Source organism: Neodiprion fabricii, chromosome 1, assembly GCF_021155785.1.
Source record: "Neodiprion fabricii isolate iyNeoFabr1 chromosome 1, iyNeoFabr1.1, whole genome shotgun sequence".
NCBI lineage: Eukaryota > Metazoa > Arthropoda > Insecta > Hymenoptera > Diprionidae > Neodiprion > Neodiprion fabricii.
The window spans coordinates 10,551,103-10,572,210 of NC_060239.1; the positions used below are offsets into that span (position 1 = coordinate 10,551,103).

A 21,108-nucleotide genomic window follows, 5' to 3' on the forward strand; every position below is an offset into this window, starting at 1 on the left:
TGCTCAAGACTTGCTTGGTTCCTAATTTCTCAGCTAATTAAAAGTCGATACGAAGAAAGAAAGAAAGAAAGAAGAAAAAACGAAGAACAAACATCAAATTTTGATCTGATTTCAGAGAATTTTATATTGATTGCGAATGAATTGAACCGTGCATGGCTAAAAATTAATACGATCGAACATCGTATTCAATTTAATAAAAATAAGAACACATTAATGTTAATAAAAATCGCTGTTATTGGTAGGAAAAAGAAATTTACTTTCAGATAGCGGATGACTGAGTCGTTTGAAAAAAAATTTGAAATACCGTCTTGAAAAGTTTTTTCTTCTTTTAAAGTATTTCGAGCTCGTAATAACTTGAAAGCTGTGAAGACTCGCTCCGCGAATCGCAAAATTGCAGATAATTGTGCCGAGCGCTGTTCAACGAGCTAATCTTTGTTCAGTGACGCTCGACGTGAGCTAACACTTTGCGCGATAAATTAGAAAAAGTTGTCTTTGACTGACCGTCGGTAGCACAGAAAACGTCAGCTCCGAGAGCTAGTACAAAGTTTTATTCGGTGAAAGGCTGATAGCTCGGAACGCGGCTTACCTACTACGAAAACTTTTTCTCTATTTTACTATCTCGTCTCGAACGCCTCGTACGTTGATTAAATTTTACATCGAGTTGTTGACATTTTTACCCTTTGGTGGCAATACGCCGGGAATTATTTTTCAAATCTTGTTTATTTCAAGTTTTATAAGCGAGCGTCAAAGACATTTTGTTATTTTAAAATAAATGATTGTAGGTTATTCAGCCGTTAATTACTTTCCCTTTCGTTTGCTACGGCTATTTGTAAAGGCAAGGCGTTTGTTGAACGTGTCGAATTTTTGCCCATGCGTTTCCTTCTCGAATTAATCGATAAAAACTTTCATTCTCGCAGTTTTCGCGCTCCGAGTGGAAACCCGATCACCTTCAACAATAATTAACGCGGCCCTTTTTTTCCTGGTGAAATATTTACCTCAACATTTTTATGTATTAATCAGCAATGCATAATATTTATTAGTTAGTAACGTTCTTGATTATAAATCGAAACGGTGAAACAGAAATCACTGTTTAACAGCTTTAGATTACCTAAAAAAAAGTTGAATTTACAAAATCCGAGTTTGTTGATACTGTATTAACAGGTTACTAATTTCAAAGTAATCCTAAAGTTGCAAAATAACGACTTCTTACAATAACGATACAAACTTCAGTCTGTTAAATATCTGCATCTATAAATAAATTACATAATAATTCACCTCTGCAATTCTCAAAGTAATTCCACACATACGGCTTATCATAAAAGAAAAATAAATGCTTTATGCATCGAAAAACTCGCTCTTTGATTATTTCCTTATTACTTTCCGCTAATACTTTCTCCATTCTCACAATTTCCTGGTACTACTGCGTATACACGAGCATGGACCAAAGATTCGGTGTCTTTTATTTCCTCGTTAACTGCCGCTGACCATAATCCTGCAAGACACGCGAATTAACAACAAACGCCTAACGACGACAGTTAAATAACCGAACGTAAGGTTTTAATTAAATAATACACAAAAACCTCACGAATTTTAGTGTACTTGTATAATCGTTGAGGAATAATTTAATGATACCCACTATAATTTACAGTAACTACCCATCTTCTTTATTGAATCGCAAGAAAATTACAGCGTTTTGTACCAACTTTGCGTAAAAATTGTTTCTGCAGACGAGACAACATTTTTTTCATCATCTCATATTAATTTTTATAATTTATACAACTTGTTAACGATTCGCGCGGCTAGTCTGTAATATACTCGATCCAATAAACGAGACCGTAAATTCTCGTAGACTAAGATATTAGACTCGCTCATCTTCGTTCGGATCGGTTTCAACCGACTGGTCGCAGACTGGTCTTGGAAATCGCGATACCCACATAACCCAACTCGCCTGCATAACGTGAGATCAGTGGGATTTGCCGAGAGAAAGAAAAAGGGACGGTTATGGTCCGATACAACCGAATGATGGGGCAGTATTGAGAAAGACGAACTCAGCTTCGCAGGGAATCATCGGTGCGTTCAGAGTTAGATTTCAAAGGGGTTCGAACTCATCTCCTGTTGCAGCTGGATGGTGCAAACGCATCACGCGAGTCGAGGGAAGAACGTCTGCGAAATATCGATGCGCGTTTAATAATTTCATATCTCCTTTCGACTTCTCTTTGCTTTTCTATTCGTAGAATCGTTGAAAATCATCCGGTATGCAAATCGTTGTAATTATTAGTTTTGTAAAAACTTCACGATCGTCTCTTCTCTCGAAAAATGAAACGTCCTTTTTAAAAAATCGATAATCAATATCCCTCAAAAATTCCAAACTTTCAAGCCTCCGTTTTCGAATATCAGAGCTTGATGTTGTCCCGAATTTGCGAGACAGCTAGGAAAAATATTCGGCTTGAAATACCGATAATTACGTCACGCAGACGGATCGAGGAATAACGAATGGTGTGAGAAGCGAGGGGGAAAAGTTCGGATTATTGTTTGGCGCGGGAATAATTGGGATGCAAATGATCGCGGCCGAAGCGATCGTGACAAAAAGTAAGAGAGGCGTAAGGCGGATGGGTGTACGAGGTATTGTTAGAAGACGTCAATTCGACCTCTGCCGAAGTCTGATACGGAGAAAAGAGACATTGAAAGTGGTTCCGATAATGCCTGTTGCGATACTTTGTCGCTCCGAGGCCCGGGAAGATGATCTTTTTCCAGGACGAGGATCTCGCGTTTGGTAAATTACTGTAATTTCTTTTTCCACCTGCACTAGTTGTGCCTCTTTCAGGGCGAAGGGAACCACCGGGGTGGATGCAGGTTGATACCATTCACGAGGCTAGACGTGAACTTGTATTATGCATACGAGGGTCTCGCATCGCGGCGCTTTCCCACACCAGCCACAAACCTAGTACAACCCGCCAACTCGAGCCCTTCGTTTGCATATTTTCATCTTTTCATCTTTCCCAGTTTCACTATCGACTTACACAGCTGGCTCCAACTTCAGTCTTGCTCATCGTCAGATCGACTTGACAGTGCTTCCGATCACGAGAAACCCCCAAAAGATCCTGATTTTTTTGGACGAAGGAACAAATTTGAATGTCAGGGAAGACTCGATAGATTCCTGAAATTTATTTCAACTTCTTAATTACGATAGTATTTCACTGTGGTTAGGTACACATCTGAATAGCCGAAACAGCGGAATTATCAGCGACACGAAAAAGTGACGAAATTTACCGATCGATGAGAACTTTACTGAAAACCATCCTTGATGTGAATGAAAATTGAAAACTGCAAACTCTAACGAACATGGTCGAGTTTTGAATAACTTTATCTAGCCAAATGGATATTGTAGTCAACTTTCAAAAGTAGAAACTCAAACAAATTCAAAAAAGTCTGAACCTTCTATTATGTTATTAATTTATATAATCTGTATGAAATGTTGTCCTCTACGACATGAGAAAATGTTACTTCAAAAGTTTAATTTTACCGAGACCAGTCCCCTTGACGTTTGAATCAGTACAAGTTGGCGATGAAATAATAATAATTATTATTAACCTAGTGCCCCTGTCGAGTAATCATTTGAATTGCCAATTAGCGTAGCAAACGCATGAAAGGTTGTTTTTTGCGATTTTAACCGGCAAGTCGGTATAATGGAGTATCTTTCTCTTCGAATCATGGCGAACATCAGAGACGTGTGGTAGAAAAAAAAAAACCTGATGAATAAGACTCATTCAATCTGACCTCGGACTCGGTGCACTCTTAAATTGAATACTAAAAATAATTACGCAAATTGGATAAGTGTGCGAATGTATTAACGCGGTTCTCGACCTCTCTCGTCCCGAATCCTCATCCCACCTAAAATCCGTGACGTGTAAAATGTGTATCGTCTAGTTTTATCGCTCACACTCAGTGTCGCAATTTTCAGGATAAACACTCCTTTGAGCAGTGTCCTGTCAAAATGATGGTACCTTAATCGAAGACTTGTGAAAAGATTGGCTGTAACGTAAAAAATGAATTTACGGGGATTGAACGTTTAGCAAATTTAACCAATAAATTTGTCGCATTTTTTTGTGATTCAAACAATAACATTTTGTCCGTCGTCTACTGACTATATACCGTCAATTTCACGAGGAACAGCGGCTGAATCAGCTCGGTTTTACAGAGATCACACGGTAACTTCGTGTTAATAGTGAAAGTGGCAACGAATTTGGTGAAATGAACACCGTGAAAAAGTTAACTATACGCGGTGATATTCGCTCATTACATAGATCGAGTAACATGCGATTTCAAACAATTTCAAGGGATTTCATTCGATTTTGTGTTATTTCAAGTGACTTCAAGTAATTTCAAGCAATTACACGCGATTAAACATGATTTCGAGTGATTTTAAGTGATTTCAAACGATTTAAAAGCGACTGCTTTGCAAAGTGGCTTGCGCTTTCAATTTAACACTGCAGCTAAAGTTCTCATTCACACCGTGGAACGTTTAGTTTGAATTTCATCGTCGATAATTGACAAGGTAGAGTACTTGGTAAATAAATATAATATTCTTTGTCAACCAGCATTAAACGACGTCGAAACTATTACCACCGATCAAATTGACTAATCATGTTTCAACGGAATTGGAAATAGTCCCATTAACAGATGACTCCCTTGAGTCCAAGCCCAGGATGACAGGTTCGCAATGACGAAGTAAGGTTTTCCAAGACCTCACCGGAGATTGTGGTTCCGTTCCCTGCGGTTGGGTTCAAGGTTCACCCGACGGAGAGTCACGAGAGTTGAACCGAGTCAGGGCGTATTTAACGCTTTGATGTAAAGTCGCGTTTACGAGGCGTATGTCTTCGTGTGTAACGACGGTGTGCGATACCCAAGTCCGTGTCCGTCTGGTCCTCGCACGTGGGAAATCTTTGAGGAAATTATACAATGGTGGGAGTTTACCAGTCTCGACTCTTTCCGACTACCTACTCCGGCAGCGGCGATTACCATTACCATTAATACGTCGACGACTGGGTACCGAGGTCTCGTGTGTGTTCCAAGAGTAGATGGTATGTGCACGGAGTGGCACGGCATCATGGGATACGAATTAAACCAATTCCACCAGCGTCGAACTCCTCCGTGCTACCTACAAACCCAACTAACCATAATTAGTAGGCTAGCCGATCCCGGTCGCTTTTTATCTCGTTTTTCCCCTCCTTTTTTGTTATCGCAATTAAAGCGAGATCTCCCATAAAAGAGGCGAAACAACGAATCCGAGACCGGCGGCGCTACCGCGGGTCGTGCTGTTACCCGCTTCCTTCGAGTCGTAATTGTACCGGCAAACATTCGTTGTGGGTGCACACTTCTTTTTTTACCCGTAAATATATCTTTATTTAACCACCTGCGAGCCGTGCTAATTGAATGTGAAAAAGGGCGGACCGAATCATTTGAACGCGTATACGGTCAGTAGCCATTACACGGTCATATTTTATTTTCAAACTTTGTTTACCGATGATTATCCTTTCTGTCAAAAGTCACGACATTGATAGTTGAAAGTACACATGAACTTGGGTGAGTGTGTGCGTAAGGTTACAGCCTGATAGGTGATCGTCGGAAAGGAAAGCATCAAGCGTGAAAAATGACGATGATCTATAGATGATCAAACTCAAATCGTTTACGTTGATCCGCTATGTGCTACCGATGCATGGACTCTTCTCGGCAAAGACGAGAACTACCCAAAGCTCTGCGTCACAATTCTGTATCCTAATTGAAAAACGAAAGGCCACCCTCTCGAGTGACAAAAATTCAATTGCAGTTTTGAAATTATGTCGACAAGTAATCGTGATGGGAAAGTATAACAAGAGTTTAAAATTTGGAAACACACGGAGGTGGAAGCAACTTTGGATGGTAAAATCTTCAAACTTTGCGAAACTTTTCCACGTTAAATCCTACAGTCTTGACTATCAGCGATGAATTGGCCGACCGAATTAGCGCGTGCGAAGCCTGAACGATCAGATGGCGCCTGGTGTGAAGGACTTGGAAAAAATTTGTCTTATTTTTATAGTTACATCATTCTTCGACCATTTGCAACTTGACCAGCCATCAGCCGTCCAGATGAACTCGAGTGGACGAACAACAGCCCCGCGTTACTTACAAGTTAGCGTTGATGTATTCAGATATTTTCAGCGGAAAGGCAAGCCTCTCCTCCACCTGGCACGAGCATCTGACCCCTACCCCGTAGATGAGAAAGCCCTGCAGGATCGGCCAAAAACTGCTAGGAACAATGGAAAATGCCTGAAGGCACGTGCCTGCGGATCATCCTCATCTCCTGACGGCCAGCTGCCGACCGAAGACGAAAATTTTTCGAGGCAATCTTCGACTACGACGAGGATGAGAGGATCTTTTTTTGTTTTCACCATGATGCTTTTATTCGATACGTTTTTTCTCTCGTCAACCGGAAGTCAGATCTCGGACGCGTGCTGCCTACTAACTTTTTTTTCTCTCGGGCCGTCCTGGTCCCTGCAGTTTGCGGTCGGCACGAATCGTCAACAACTTCAACATCTGGCAGTCGTGATATTCAACTTGTCACTAAACGTCCGAAGTGAGACGAAATGTCAAGTTTAAAGATTTTCAAAGTCATTTCTACACGTTGCGAGTGGAAAATCTCTCCGCTCAAAAGCATCCTTTCAACCATCGTTCACCCATCACGTCCGTTTCCTCCCACTCTCGTGCCCTCTCCCGTATACTTCCGGTTCCGTGAAAATATCCCACAATTATGATTCACCTGGCAATAAACATCCGCACTCTCTGTGTTGTGAAACAGAGGTTAATATCCCGGCCGATTTTATTTCGCCTTTGTTTTTCAGGCTCGAAATAAACTTCAAAGCTAATTTATTGCCGAAAGATTCGTTCGAGGCGTTTGTACTTTCCATTTCTACAACCGTGTATGCATATAGCCATCACCACCATGACTATTAGTCGAACCTATCGCGGTATAATTGGTGTTCCTTCGTTTGGCACAGTTGCAGGTTATTTGTAAAGGGAACCGAATCACGGAAACAATAGGAACGCAACACACGATGCGTTGTTCTTGAGGACTGGCTGGATTTAAGGAGGAAGGTTACAAGAATCAAGAAAAGCGAAGTGAATTACCGTGACAAAGTGTAAAGGACGACGAAAGAGGTGAGTGATGTCACCGTTCGCTGGCCCGTGATTCCGGTACCAAACTAGGTACGACTAAACCAGACCCAGACTGCATTGGGCCTCACGTGCTAACAGCGGATGAAACCTGCCGGTCTAACTATTTTCGCTTCTTGTGCTATTGGCCGAACCGCCCACCTGCCGTGGGCAGCGTGCATCCTTGCATGGTTGTATCCACTCGGGTTAACCTTTCCTCTCGATTTGGACAGGTGAGGAGAGCAAGAGATACGAGCCGAGAGAGAAACGGAGGGGCGATTTTTAGGGTGAGAGGGAAAGACTGTGAGAGAGAGAGAGAGAAACAGCGCCAGGACAGGTGGGATGTGGTCGTATGAATATCCATAATGCATCGTGGATTTCGAGTGGGTCATAATTGTTGCGAATTACTTTTAAGAATTTTTCATAACCACAAAATACCCCTGCTGTTTGTTTTTTCTTTTTCTTGTTCTGAAAACATAAAGGTTTACAAAACTCTGTGAAAAATGGTAGCGTTATGATTGATCAAAATCAGCTATCAAGAATTACTGTACGGCAATTTTTGTGCTCGTTTCGGAAATTCGACTTCAGAAATGGAACGAGTTTCTTTGTTTCAAATGAGAAGGTATTCTTGTATGACGAATACGAAAAAATCCTCTCTCGGCAAGTATTGTTTCCGAATAAGAAGCTACAGCTGGCTCTGTATAACCCTGCAAAGAGGATCCAGAAATCAAGAATGAAACGCTAATTGTGAGAGAGGCTTGATCGATTCTAGCGATAGGCTTGCTGGTGCCGTATAATGTATACCGAGTAAGAATAACTTCCGGAAGTTTAGCGGTTGTTGTAGTAGTAGTGCGTAGTGGGATGCGTAGAGTGGCTTCGTTGACGGAGGGAGAAACGCAACACGCACTTCCAAAACTGTGTGAGGAGAATCAGGCAGGTGTCGCAGGGACGTCGGAATAGCCTGACTTCTAACGTCTGCCTCGATGCTACTGGATAAAAAATCAACCCGGTGACTCATCGCTGCCTATTTTTATTGTGCCGTTTAGACGGGTGGGGGTAAAAAAATAGAAATATCTTATTTTCAAAGAGGCGAAAATCAAATTCGTGGAATTGTTAAAATGCGGAAAGTCCGAGTATGGAAAATTGAAAATATAGAAATTCAAAGTACAGAAACGCAAAATATAGAAAGGTCCAAACATAGAACGGCAAAATCTAAAATCTGTATACGATTCTATATTATCAAGACGATTTTTGAGGATTCGACATTTTGACGTTGCGTAGTCTGATCTTTCTGTTTTTTTTTTTCCACCCTCCATACTTCGATTTTCTACATTTGCAAATTCTGTGAGTGAAATTTTTCCATCATTAAAAATTCGATATTGCGACCCTTCTATTTTTGATCTTTTTGTACTTTTGTCCTACCTCGTTCAGACTGTTTGACCTCTTTTCAATCGGAACACGAGTTTATTCGGTGTAACGGCGCACGCACAAGTATTGCAATTTTTTTCTCAACGGGGGCACAACTTACTTCGAATGTCAAAATTGGAACTGTTTCTTTTCGTTTGGTTGCTTCGGAAACCGGATCAACGTTTAGCGGGACAATTTTGTTCGAAAGAAGCACGCGAACGGATGTTAAAAAATGGAGAGAAAACCGCGGATTTGTTACAACCAATTTGTTAAACGATCGCTGATACTTCAAAAAGAAATGAGACGGCAAATTTTTGTATCATTCTTTGGTCAGAATTTTGTCACAAAATACGTGATTTCTCTAAAAAATGTCAGAAATTTAACTCGAGTCCAAATATATTTAGCACACAAAATATCGTTACAATAAATAGCGATAAACAATCTTCATCTTTTGACATCATGTATTATTATTATCGCCGAACTTTTTTCACCACTCCGAAAATGGTGTATTTCAGAAAGTGGTCGAATTATACGTGACCGAATCTCTGTTCACCCGATTTGTGGAAATAGACCTAATTCCCTTAGTTCCTTATAAGCATTACTTTCATTGGTCCGGCGCACAGTGAATCTATCCTAAGAAATTAATTGATTGTATCAGGTTTCCCAAAAGTTTCGTAATCTCCGAGACATTTTGAAAACTAATTTTTGCAGCAATCTCAATGAATTCCCACGCGGTTCAACAACATAACAGCATTCCATCTCTACACCCTCGAATTTTGTGAAATTGTTTCATGTAAATGACCGAAGCAAATTTAATTTGATTTATTGCTTATAGCGTAGTAGTAACTTTTACAGTATTAACTCAAATTGATTCTTTCATTTTAATAAGACGTTCTTTTCTTCGTACAGTCTTGAGTATATTTTACATTACTACTTAAAAAAAAAAAAAAACGCAGCCGTCATCTTATCGATTTTCCTTAAAAAATATTAGTAGCTAAAATCGTAAACCATTTTAAATAAACACCAAAGTGACGAAGGTCGGCATTACTCATTGGGATAAATCCGACGGGAGTCTACGTCTGCACAACGTCGACGGCACATCCGCCGCACACACGCATATAATATAAAAACGAAGCTAAAAAGAGTCGATAAATTTCCTGGAACGACGCGTCCTTGAATATTGATTCATTTCCTCCGTCTAAACGATAGGAAATCATTTTAATTCCAATGAAATTTCCACTTTAACCCCTGCGGGTCTGCGGAATCTTTGACGGGTATGGACGCGCAGATAAACAAGCCGCCGTAGGTGTAGTTAAAGCCGAGCAAAGCATTCAAGGGTGAAATTTCATGGTGTATAAAGCGGAGCGGGGCGACGTCGCGACGTCTACCGCGTCGTTTCGAAGGGTGCGCGATTGCCCCGAGGGTGTAACATTGGCTTTCGGCAATGTAGAAATTGAATCAGTGCCGCAATCTGTACCTTCAACTCGTTTCAACGATTTTTTCTTCTTCAAGGTGAACTTCTTATCTGTCTTCAATCAATGGTAAAAAAAAAAAAAATACGATCTCGAGCTGCATCGTTTTCCAAAATTTTCAACGCGACTTGTAGTTGATAACATTTACAGGCAGCTAAATAGTACAGATATATATTGTTGGTTTACTGGTCTGCCACAAGAAATATTTCGAAAGCGTTTATTTTCATTTCAAATATTCATAAACTTTCGGGAGCTTACCGAAGCTTCACTTCGGACTATGCAAAATTGATACAACGATGAATTTCGTCGGAAGAATCGCTGGTTCGCAACTTTAGAATTGAACGAAATACATTAAACCGTTAAACCCATTTTCAAAGGTACAAAATAACAATTTATTCCAATGTTTCGTTGTCTTAATTATATGCCAGAATATACAAACATCCTCTTGTAACTATTGCGATAATTCAATGTAAATGTAAGAATAAATTGATGATAAGGTTTTATTTGAATGAAAATATATAAAAGACTCAAGAAACTACTTTAATATCTTAATAATCAAAAAATATCGTATCACCCACTGCAATTATTAATTACATTATAGTTACTTACACGACATTTTCTTCACACTCCAGCGATATTTAAACCATAAAGATATCGATTTTACCAGCACATACGTGACAAAAATGAAAAAGTCCAAGGTTTCGTTTTTTTCCTTTTCATTTTTACCACGAGAATCATCTCGCCATGATTCCACGTAGTTCGGTATGTTTCTTGATCAGAGATCGGGGTTTCCAGGCAAAGTCAAAAGTATCACGTGCAGAGGTATAATTTAAAATACAACTAAAACGATTTAATGCGGTCTTGTCCATCCACGAGCGGATCGCCCGCGTCCTGCCCTGCGTGGAGAATATAACCGTTTATTCTTTATTCGTATTCCGTGTGACGAAACCGCGAGGTGAAGCTACCGCACCCCAAGCTTGTATCACGTATCACGTAACACCGAGTGAAAAGTGGCTGCTACTTCAAGGAATGCACGTCTTACACGTTCGTCGATCCTCGCCATTATTCACTGAACAGTATTCGTCGCCTCTATTGTACCCTTGATGGATTTTATTCAACCTCCCAGTATACGAACATCCTTGATGAATACATTTTGCAAATCGTTTTGCCAGGCGTTATCTCATACGCGTCACAAACATCGTTATCTCGCAGATTTTTTCGGATTTTTCTCCTCTTATTTTTTTCTTTCAACATATTTGTAAAACGTTAAATGCCTCATCAGTTTGACAAAAAATTTATTCCTCAGCTTCGAAACGCTTTCATTATTTTTTATTTTTTTATTTTTAGAAGTAGACGAAAAAGAATTCATTATTCCCACTCGATTTCATCCGTGAATCGCAGAGTTCGCTGGCTCGGAATTGGGGCGCATGAATGTTGAATTAGAAGTGATGTGTTATTAATTCTGATTGCGAGCTGAAGAACACCCTCAACATTTTCACTTGTAGAGTAGAAAAAAAAAAACCTGCAACTTTTACAACCGTGCGAAAGAAAGTTATCCCTTCACTCCGATAGTTTCTTTTGAAAATTGTGTATCGAAAGGTGAATTAATCAATCTCATCTGGCGCAAAATCAATTTCAAGTCACGGAAAATTAGTTGAGATGCTGCGCGAGTAGAATCGCCTTGGAGGTGAGAGATATACTGAGTTTCAGATTGAGTTTCGAGCTTAGTAAGACGAAGCTAAAGTTTCGCAGGTTTGCCAAGTGGCTGGGACGAACTAAACAATTTTCATACCGTATCCAAAGTGTACGAAAGTTGTTTCGAAAGCAAACAAAACAAGATAAAATGATTCTTTTAACATTTTTAATCCAGCTCTGACGACGAAACGTGTAGAAGCAGCCTCAAACTTTAAATTGCAACGTCGGGAAATTATTTTAAAAAATCTATAACTCTCAGGGATCTCAATTTTTAGTCATAAAATTGAATCTAATTATAACGAAAAAATAGATGAACAGATGTTGACCTTAGTTTAATGGATATGTAATTAACACCATTTGGCATCCGAAATTTTAGCTATAGCTTGTACTAATCAAACAAGGCACAAACTATTAATCCAAAATTTCAGCCGCCAGTCAGGAAATTAATTAGTCGGTAAAACTGTACTGTTTAATATTTTCTTGTAGAGATACTTCGACACACGATTCGAGAGAGAACGTTGCTACTGCGATGATCTTATCGATCCCCGAATAAACGTATTGTGGGGATATTGCTGCAGACACGTTCACCTCTCTGCATACATTCGCGCTGGTAAATCAAGGCTAGAAATACGAGATGGCAGCCTCTCGATCGCTCGCGAGGAGCCAGCGAATGTCGAGGAGAAGGCGAAGAAGGAGAAGGAGGTCCTTGACATGCCTCGTCACTCTACCGTATGAATATTCATGCGGTGAGGTATTGCCGTAAACGATCATCAAAGCCTCGAAAAGCATTTAGTTATATAATACGATATTTGAATAGACTTGAGGTATTTCAGCGAGATGTGCGGATAAGATCTTCGCGTCTATTGCCGCGTCTATTATCGGCAATTTTTACTTCAAATATCGCATAGATCGATTTTTGTGTCTCCATTCGGAGACGAATATCACCTCTTCGTTATTCGGCTTTTTTAGATTTTTAGATTCCCGGTATCTCAGACACAATTTAGTGCCACAAAACGATCAATTATAAACAATTCAAAGCTGGTACAGATGTTAGTCATCTTATCTCGACGAAAAGTTGAATCGAAACTGTAGAAAAGATCTCTGTTTCCAATTCGAATCTCAGTCTTTTTTACCAATCTCCTTTGAAGCAGAACTCTGACACATAATTTACGATTAGGCGGCTAGTTCATAATTCGTCTAATTTTTAATCAACAATTAAAATCTCACCTGAACGGCGCTGTTGAGAAAGCAATTGTTCTGCCCGGGTCCGTTGAGGAGGCCTTTCGTGCTTGTGAAACTGGCGTTGTGATCTCCCGGGGCGGTTTGTTGACCACCTTGAAGTTGTTGTCTCTCCGAGCCAGGTTGTTTGCCGAGGCTATGCTGGCTCTTATTCGCCGTTCTGTAACCATTGTAAACCGCCGAGTCCTGCTGATTGTGAGGGACATTTTGCTGCTGCAGCCCCATAGCCGACGCCATCCCTTCCCGCTACGTGGTTCTCATCTGCAAGTCGGAAAAACGTTCAATGCAGTTTTGTTCCATAGCCCGAGTCTCTTTTTTTTGTGTTGTTTTATTTAGTTATTGTTTTTTTCAATCAGGCCAAATTTTTTTTCTTTAAATTCAATTTCGATAGCAAATTATTAACACATTTTTCGCTCCTAGTGTAGGTATATAGAGCATGGGTAAAGTCGTGTGAACAGATTCGTCCGAAATCGGAAGTTTTCTCTCATTAAAAATTCCACGCGGTGAAAGCTAGACGTAGAATCCTGTTCGTAGCAAAGACACGAGCGGATAGAACGGTTTATTATTTTTATGCTCTTTACTCGACTCGACTTTGCACGTAACACGTGTGTATGAAATACGAAAAAATCGAGGGGGTAAAACCACTTTGGAAACAATACGAAATAGAGAGATTGGCGTTTGCATTTGTTGTCGGATTCGGCTCGATCCTCGTTACATCCGTAATGCAGCTATGAAGGGTAACGTGATCACTTGCCCCATAAAAATGTAGGCATTTATGGGGTATCTGAGGGGGGGTCAGACCCGCGCACATGGCTCATAAAAATAACGAAACCTTCGAAGTGGGTAAGTTTACGGTTGTCCGAAGAGCCAGACTCCGCATCCTCGGACGCTATTTTTCTGGTAAAAGTTGTAAAGGTCGATGACAGGACGGTGTTTATTTCACCGCATTAATTTATCCTGCCGGTGGCACCACCAGTCATTTTTTATCAGATCACTTTGAACTGATTAAACTCGACAACTTGGAACACTAATTACGATTTGATTAGTACCAAGCAAGCATTAATTTCTGACGATTAGTAAAGTTCTTATACGAATTACATATCGATTTTAGAATGTCCTCACGTGTTCAGTTTTTCTTCGGACAAAACAATTTTCACACAATTTCAAAACTCTTCTTGCAGTGAAAAATTTTATTCAATTTTATTAAACTAAACTCATCGTTGATCGGATCTCGATTGCGAATACTGATATCAAGAATCGTACCGAAACGGCTATCACGAGTTGCCCAGCATCGAAAACGAATATCGATCGAAGCATCAAAAATGGAATGAAAAAACAGAATTCGATCGAGGAACGAATAATTTTTCATTTCAATTTAACGACCCGGTTGTTGTACGCGAAGCACAACGGTACACGTGCGTGGTAATAATACATGTGTATTCACTGCAGCATCAATGAATCGGGTTCGCCACACACGTATTATACTATAGTTGTATACCAGCCGCACCTAAAAATACCATCTTCCAGCGATTTATTCACGTGGCACGTTCATTCGAGGCTTGACTAAACGCGCCATAGGACTGTGTAAAACCGACGTATAGAGGAGGCATGTATAAGTACGTTTGTACCCGAGTAACATGCGTGTAGCGAGACACCAGATGCCGCGTATTATCAACCGTTGGAAGTCGGAGTCCAATTATTGTCACCCATCGATCGATTTTATCTGAAATTTGTGCCGGTCGTACAACGAAACAAACGAATGGAAATACTTTGCCATAGTCTTTGAGCTCGTCGGACCGCTTATTCAGACCGTGTCAGACACGCATTGCCTTTGCAAAAGTCCGATTACAATAATTTTTCAAAATCAAGGCCCCAGCGACGTTAGGAACGGAACAAGTTTTGCGCGCGGGTAAACAAAGCCCGGATCTCTGGCTCTTGGCGCAGCGTAGAGAGGTTGCAGGGCTTAAATGAAAGGTCAGGGATCATGTCAAAGACAGAGTAAAGATAACGCATTCCAGACGCCTCGCCTTGAAAAATTGTTTTTCAGGTCAAGCCGGGCACCCAGTCGTGGAGATCTATCCCTCCCTTCATCCTGGTTCTACCACCACGTCACAGCTCGGCTCGTATCTCATCGTCTTGGTATTATACGCTTGTTTTATTCCTCTATACCAGAACCGAGAAAGACGCTTCTTCCCCAACGGTTAGACGCGATTTACGTTTACGGCATTGACAATTATTCACGGTTAACGTAATTATGATGCACTTTCATTGACCGCCAACCGTGAAGTTTATTCAATTTCCTTATTTTTCTACGACCGTTTTTCTTTCCCTGATATCTGCCGGCGTGCATGGTTCACTGGTTCAAGAAACGAACTGATAAACTCGAGAATTGATATCGCTTCGCGTCCAGGCAGTGAAATAAATAAAGTAGACCGAGGTGGGAGTTGGGTTCAAAATAAAGAAGCTTAAAATTATGCCTTCTTTAAAAAGCACCGTCCAAATGTAAGCGAGTGTTCCTTTATATTCGAACTCTGGAATCGCGTTCGTTTGTACAAAGTAAACTTGAAAGAAAGTCACTGTCCTCGTCTTCGTTTCCCGGGGACCGTTAATCGGTTCATTTCCACCGATTGTTATTATCGGACAACCATCGCAAATCAGGATCAAATACAATTACGTCAATGGTAAGTCTGTTGCGATGAGATCAAAAAAGTCGCGAGACAATCACCATAAAAATCGGATACTCCCTTTTTTAGTACCTGACGAATCGCTAACGGCGCAGCGAAGATCCGAGCTCTGAATGATTCATCTACCCGCAGTTGATTACGATCTCGTTACAATTCCTGCGCTGAAACAAGCATCGGTGTTATTTCCTGATCATTGTGTCATTACTGACGTCTTGAAAATCGCATCGACCGTTACACTTTCTTTAATGGCACACTGTGCACGATGTTTTGACGGTCCGTTGAATAGATCTCGAAGGCGAAGAGAATCGCATTGATTGCAACCAGTGAAAAAATCTTCAGCTCCTTTTTGGCCTCCATTGGCGTCCAATAAACAGTCGGATATTGTACATCTTGATTGCTTTCGAATTGGCATATACTATACATGGATGAGCCACAAGTTTTCTAATGAAAAAATACGGGACCATGAAACTTGCGAAGACCAAGACAGAGACTCCTTAACCCCCTATCGTTGACGACCACTATACGTGTTCGGAATAGCGAGTCACGAGTCACGACGCTTGTTCACCGCACAGAATTACAACGACGCCCCCGTCCTGCCACATACTCCTTCTCACCGTGTGTGCATACAGGGTGTTCGGGAAAAATGAACCGCGTTTCACTCCGTTCGGAGCATCGAAACCTGTTAGTTCGGATCCTGAGACTCCCTATTAGACTAGAGCGAATTTGTTAGTTCCACTCTTGGAAAACTTTCCATGCACCTAAAGGATTTTATGTCGACCAAGAATCGATTTTCATAAGACTCATTTTCTCGTCCTCGTTTTGAAATGCTAGGTAGTTGAGTTTCTTCCTCACTTTTTCTGAGAACTGCTATTCGTAGTACCTCGTGAAACAAAATCTTTAAAGCGAGGTAAATACCAACCGCAAACTTTCTTGGAGGTCTCGGTTAGTACGTTGTTTGGTCTTCGAACAAATATCTTTGCACGAGTCTTGAAAACTACTGTCAAATACAAGATAAAAAATAAAATACTAGCAGTCAGATCTTATCAGTCAGAAAAATGTCAAGGTACCTATACAGCTTGTTCGTTGAAAATAAGATAATGGAAGTTACTGGTTTCTAATGTGGCTCGAATGACCTCGCCTTACGTCAAAATAATCACGTAACGCAACAGCGAAACTCATCTTACGAAGATCCATTAAAGTCATTGTAAACCGTCACTTTCATTCGTGCGGCAATGATCCGAATCACTTCTTTCGCTTCTCCAAACATTACGAATTAACAATTATACTAATCGGGGGTCTTAGTGCCACGCCACGAAGCGTTGAGTCATTTAAATGCGGGAGTATCGAGATCAGCAGATGTACGCATCGCCGTTAACTTCGGTATCGTTCCCTTTTTTTTTTAAGTCCTCTCCCGTTACCAAAGTCACACAAGCACTGTAGCTTCGAAATTTTTCGAAAGTCTACACACGAATGCGCGAGTGTGGGTACAGGATGAAGTCACGGTGTAATAAGGTGTGTGCGTGTAATATAAGATTGGATATTGTATGCAGGCGCGATGTTGCACTTGAGTTATTTTGGTAGTTTGGCGGACGCCATTGTTGCCGCACGCAGACGACGTTAGGAAGCAGGAGTTCGTTTGCACGGGGTTTTTTGATGACGTTATTTCTGTACGGCGTTTGTAGAGCGACGCTCAAAACTGGAGGCCATCTGGCAAGAAACGAGGCGCCGCGACGCCCACAGCCAGAAACCGCGGCCGCGACGTTCGCACGTCACCCCGTCAAACTGACGGCTAAAATCTATAAAAAAAACAGCCCAAGTGAAAAACTCCGCAAAATAGGCTAGGTAAGTTCCGCATGGACGAACTTCCGGCCCCTCGATTATTCCGGATCTATTTTCGTCTCCAACTTTGTAAACCGTCATTCGTCCAACGCACACGACCATTTTTGGTAACGCTTCGTTTCGAGCAAATGTCCCATCTATGTATGCTTTGGTAGAGATGGGATTGCTTGACTTTTAGTGAATAAGTGGTCAATTTCTTGGATGTCGGAATAGCTGATTCCTGAAGTTTCGTTGGTGGCAGTTCCAGATTTGCTATAGCTTAACACACTCCACACACGGTTCGGTGATAGGGAAAGAGCCGTTTACTCTTCAGAGCACGGATTCGACATCAGCAGCTTTACGCGTCTCTGATCGGCGTCTTACAAACGACTTCTTGTTTCTCCCTACTACTACACGAATAGTAAGCCAGAGTGTCGAGAATTGCCAAGGCTTTAAGTAACGCGCGTGAGTCGAGCGGAGATTGACTGAATGGTCGTGTCTGTTCGTGAACCGCCTGCCGATTCCACTGCAGGAGTTGCAGATATATCACGTTGTGTTACAAGTGTTGAAGAGTTCGATGATCATCTGGGAATTTTAATGTCTAAAAATTAATATGACCCATCAACGTGGCTCGGGGCGCCGCTATTTCGATCTTCGAAAACTTTTAAAGGGAGTCCGGAGGGATGTTTACGAACATATTGCGTAAATAGACGAAAATATATTTTCAAAGGTGCAGAAGATAGGCGAAGCTTTGAGTCATGTGTGCGCCAAGGATTATTAATAACACGTATGATCGACTCGTGAATTTGCTTTGCCAACTTTGTGCCGCTATTATTGTCATCGTTTTCATCATCATTATCACATCGGTTTAAACCCAGTATTTCGAGAGTCGGGAAATTCAACAAAATAAACAGCGAGCGAATTTCTACAAACATACATTCTATACTTAACGTTGTATTGGTCACATGGAAGAAAATCATCCGCTTTCTGCTCTGCAGCCCGAAGAAATCAGAGTCACCTTGACGAAGAGCTTCGAGAGCCTCGCCAATATTTTCAAAAGTTCGGGGAAGAACGTTTTGTCAAGTTTTCAAGTGTACACATACAACTTCCATAAATTCCTTCATACATCAGATATAAGGTTTACGTATTGATTCCGAAAGTTCTTCCTCATGGGTTCCCTGCTCAAGTTATGATCGTCGCACGGAGTTTCTAAGTGATAGATAAAACTCGAATAGTTTTGAATGCAGAGTTTCCCGTGTCGGTAGTTCCACGTGATTTCTTTGTTCGCAGCAGAGTTTACCAGGCTGCACGAATCGCCGAGGACTTGCCAGACGATCTATAAAATCAAGGATCCAGTTTCACGTGTCCTTCCATTTTATTCCAGGCTAATATCACACCCACCATGAACACATAGTCAAGTTTATATTCATCTTTCACTTCGCAACTTGAGCATTCCCAAGAGGCCCGTAAAAGCTTTGCTGATAACAACTAACAGCTCTCTGTCGTATCTACTCGTTCCTGCACGCTTCTTGAGCTACGTACTCGTGAGCTGCCGTTTCAAGTTTTCGTTTACAGTGTACAAGCTTCTCGTACCTCTAAGTCTAAGTTTCCATGAAATAAACCGACGGTCACGGAAATTTAATCGTCCCTAGCTACCCTGAAACTACTGCTGCAGCCGAATAGAAATTTCGTTACAGTGAATGATTCGGTCTAAATTGGAAATAGACATACAAAAAGAGGATGTCAAATGTTACGAAAGTGAATTTACTATTGAATTAAGAGTCACATAAGTTGGGATCCAAGTTTCACAATATTTCTAATGCAGTCTCATAGTAGGAGAGGACAAAAGGGCAGAAACGATGCGTGAAACGTTGGCATTAAAGGACCTTTGTAGACTAAAGTTAGGGTAGGGCTGGTTCTCTGACACTGTAAACGTATGAGGTGGGTGGGGGCTCGGCTGGGTGGGAATCGCGACCACCAAGAGCAGCCCTAAGGCCATCGCATACGCGTCGCCTGGTGAAAGATTAATAGCTCCCTAGGATGCGGTTCCATATCCAATAAATTCCTTATTCCAAGATACTCCCTATCGCTCTCTCGAAACCCGCGATGCGACTCACGTGACTCACAGCATCCAATACCTATCATTGAATGATAGATATATCCTGTGCCACGTAGGTACACATAAATTTCCAGTTGAATAAAACATACATCCGCATCACGGGAGGAACGTCTGGAAGCAATATGTGCAGTTTCAACGATGGGTGTACGAGACCCGGTATTCAGACGAGTCTGTTTCATTGAGAAGTTGTTCTTAGACAACGGAATTAACAAATGAGTAGCAAAAATTTAAGAGACTAGATAAGGGTGGTGATTTTCTGGTGACAAACTTTTATGGTGGACGTTAAGTAACAAATTGTTATGTTCGAATGAAAAGCTTTATAAATATTACGAAATCGTTATATGAACATTGAGATGAAACTGATGAACAGGTGCAACTGAAAATTTGGAGTTTCGACAATCTTTTAGACTATCGGTAAATCGATGATCTGTGCAGCTGAGTTTCACTCTTGAGACATTCGAAAATTTGATGATCGTACCGTGGATCAATTATTTGATTCGAAAATTTGAACTGCTTTTATCACGACTATATCCGATTGTCACGAGGATCCTTGCGGCTTTACGATTATATTAAAATTAAAAAAAAAAAAAACTAATAAATCTTGCACCACCTTCGTAGAATTTGATGAGGAAAAATTTTCTCGAGACACTCGAGCTCTAGCGGAACTTGAACTTGATTTCTATCAGGCTCCGAGCTTTCGCATCCCTGCCAAGATCGGCTTTGTGGTCCGTGGTCTATTGTTGTAACGTCGTCACGGAGACGTGATCAAGTGTCAAGGTGCTGCAATTGCGGGAGCCGATCTTTTCTCGAGAGGACAGTAAGCAGGGGTGTCGAAGCAGCTCGCCGGACTTTTGCAAGGGCTGCATTCAGCCCACCGCAGCGCGGGAAAGTGAGTACAAAGTATCAAATGTCGGGTGATCTGCGCAGAAATCCCTGCACAGACCTCGGCGAGGCTCGTGCGCCATTTGCGGTTTCAAAATAATCTTGCAGGACTCGTCAGGCGTTGAATTTCTCCACGTCGCAAGCCTGGAGGGCTTCATATTTATAGAGAAATAAAAAAAGCTCGGTACGGGTGGTTGAGGTCAATTTTTCACGAATTCAATTCCTGTTTCTTCGACACATCGCTACTAATTGGATCCCAAGAAGACTTCGAGTCGTTTCTGATGTTACTTCTATCAATCTTACATGTATCGAAGCGACTTGACGTAATCTCAAATGATTTCCATAGACTTGCTACAAGGTCGAGTGAATTTAACAGACTTCTTACAAAGAGAACGCACAACTTGAAGCATTATCGACTCATCGGTTTACTCCTTATATTAGTCAATAGAAAGTGATAAAGCCCGATCGGGATGCTGCGAATTTCTATGAACCGCGTTTGGAATTCAGCAGGTTTAAAAGGCATTCGAAATCCTTGACGATTCGCTCCAGAGGAAATTTACAGTAACAATCGATGTTTGTCTGTCGGGTTACCGCACCCTGATCA

The 21,108-nt window shown here is 41.2% G+C and overlaps 1 protein-coding gene across 1 annotated transcript in view; it reads right to left on the bottom strand.

Moving 5' to 3' along the window:
• The window catches only part of LOC124186828, a 65,908-nt gene that overhangs the window by 30,903 nt on the left and 13,897 nt on the right, over nt 1-21,108 (bottom strand). Inside the window, exon 2 of the mRNA XM_046578864.1 lies at nt 12,990-13,262. Coding sequence (XP_046434820.1) covers nt 12,990-13,238 — 249 coding nt within the window. The 5' untranslated portion in view covers nt 13,239-13,262. The remainder of the gene's footprint in view (nt 1-12,989; nt 13,263-21,108) is intronic.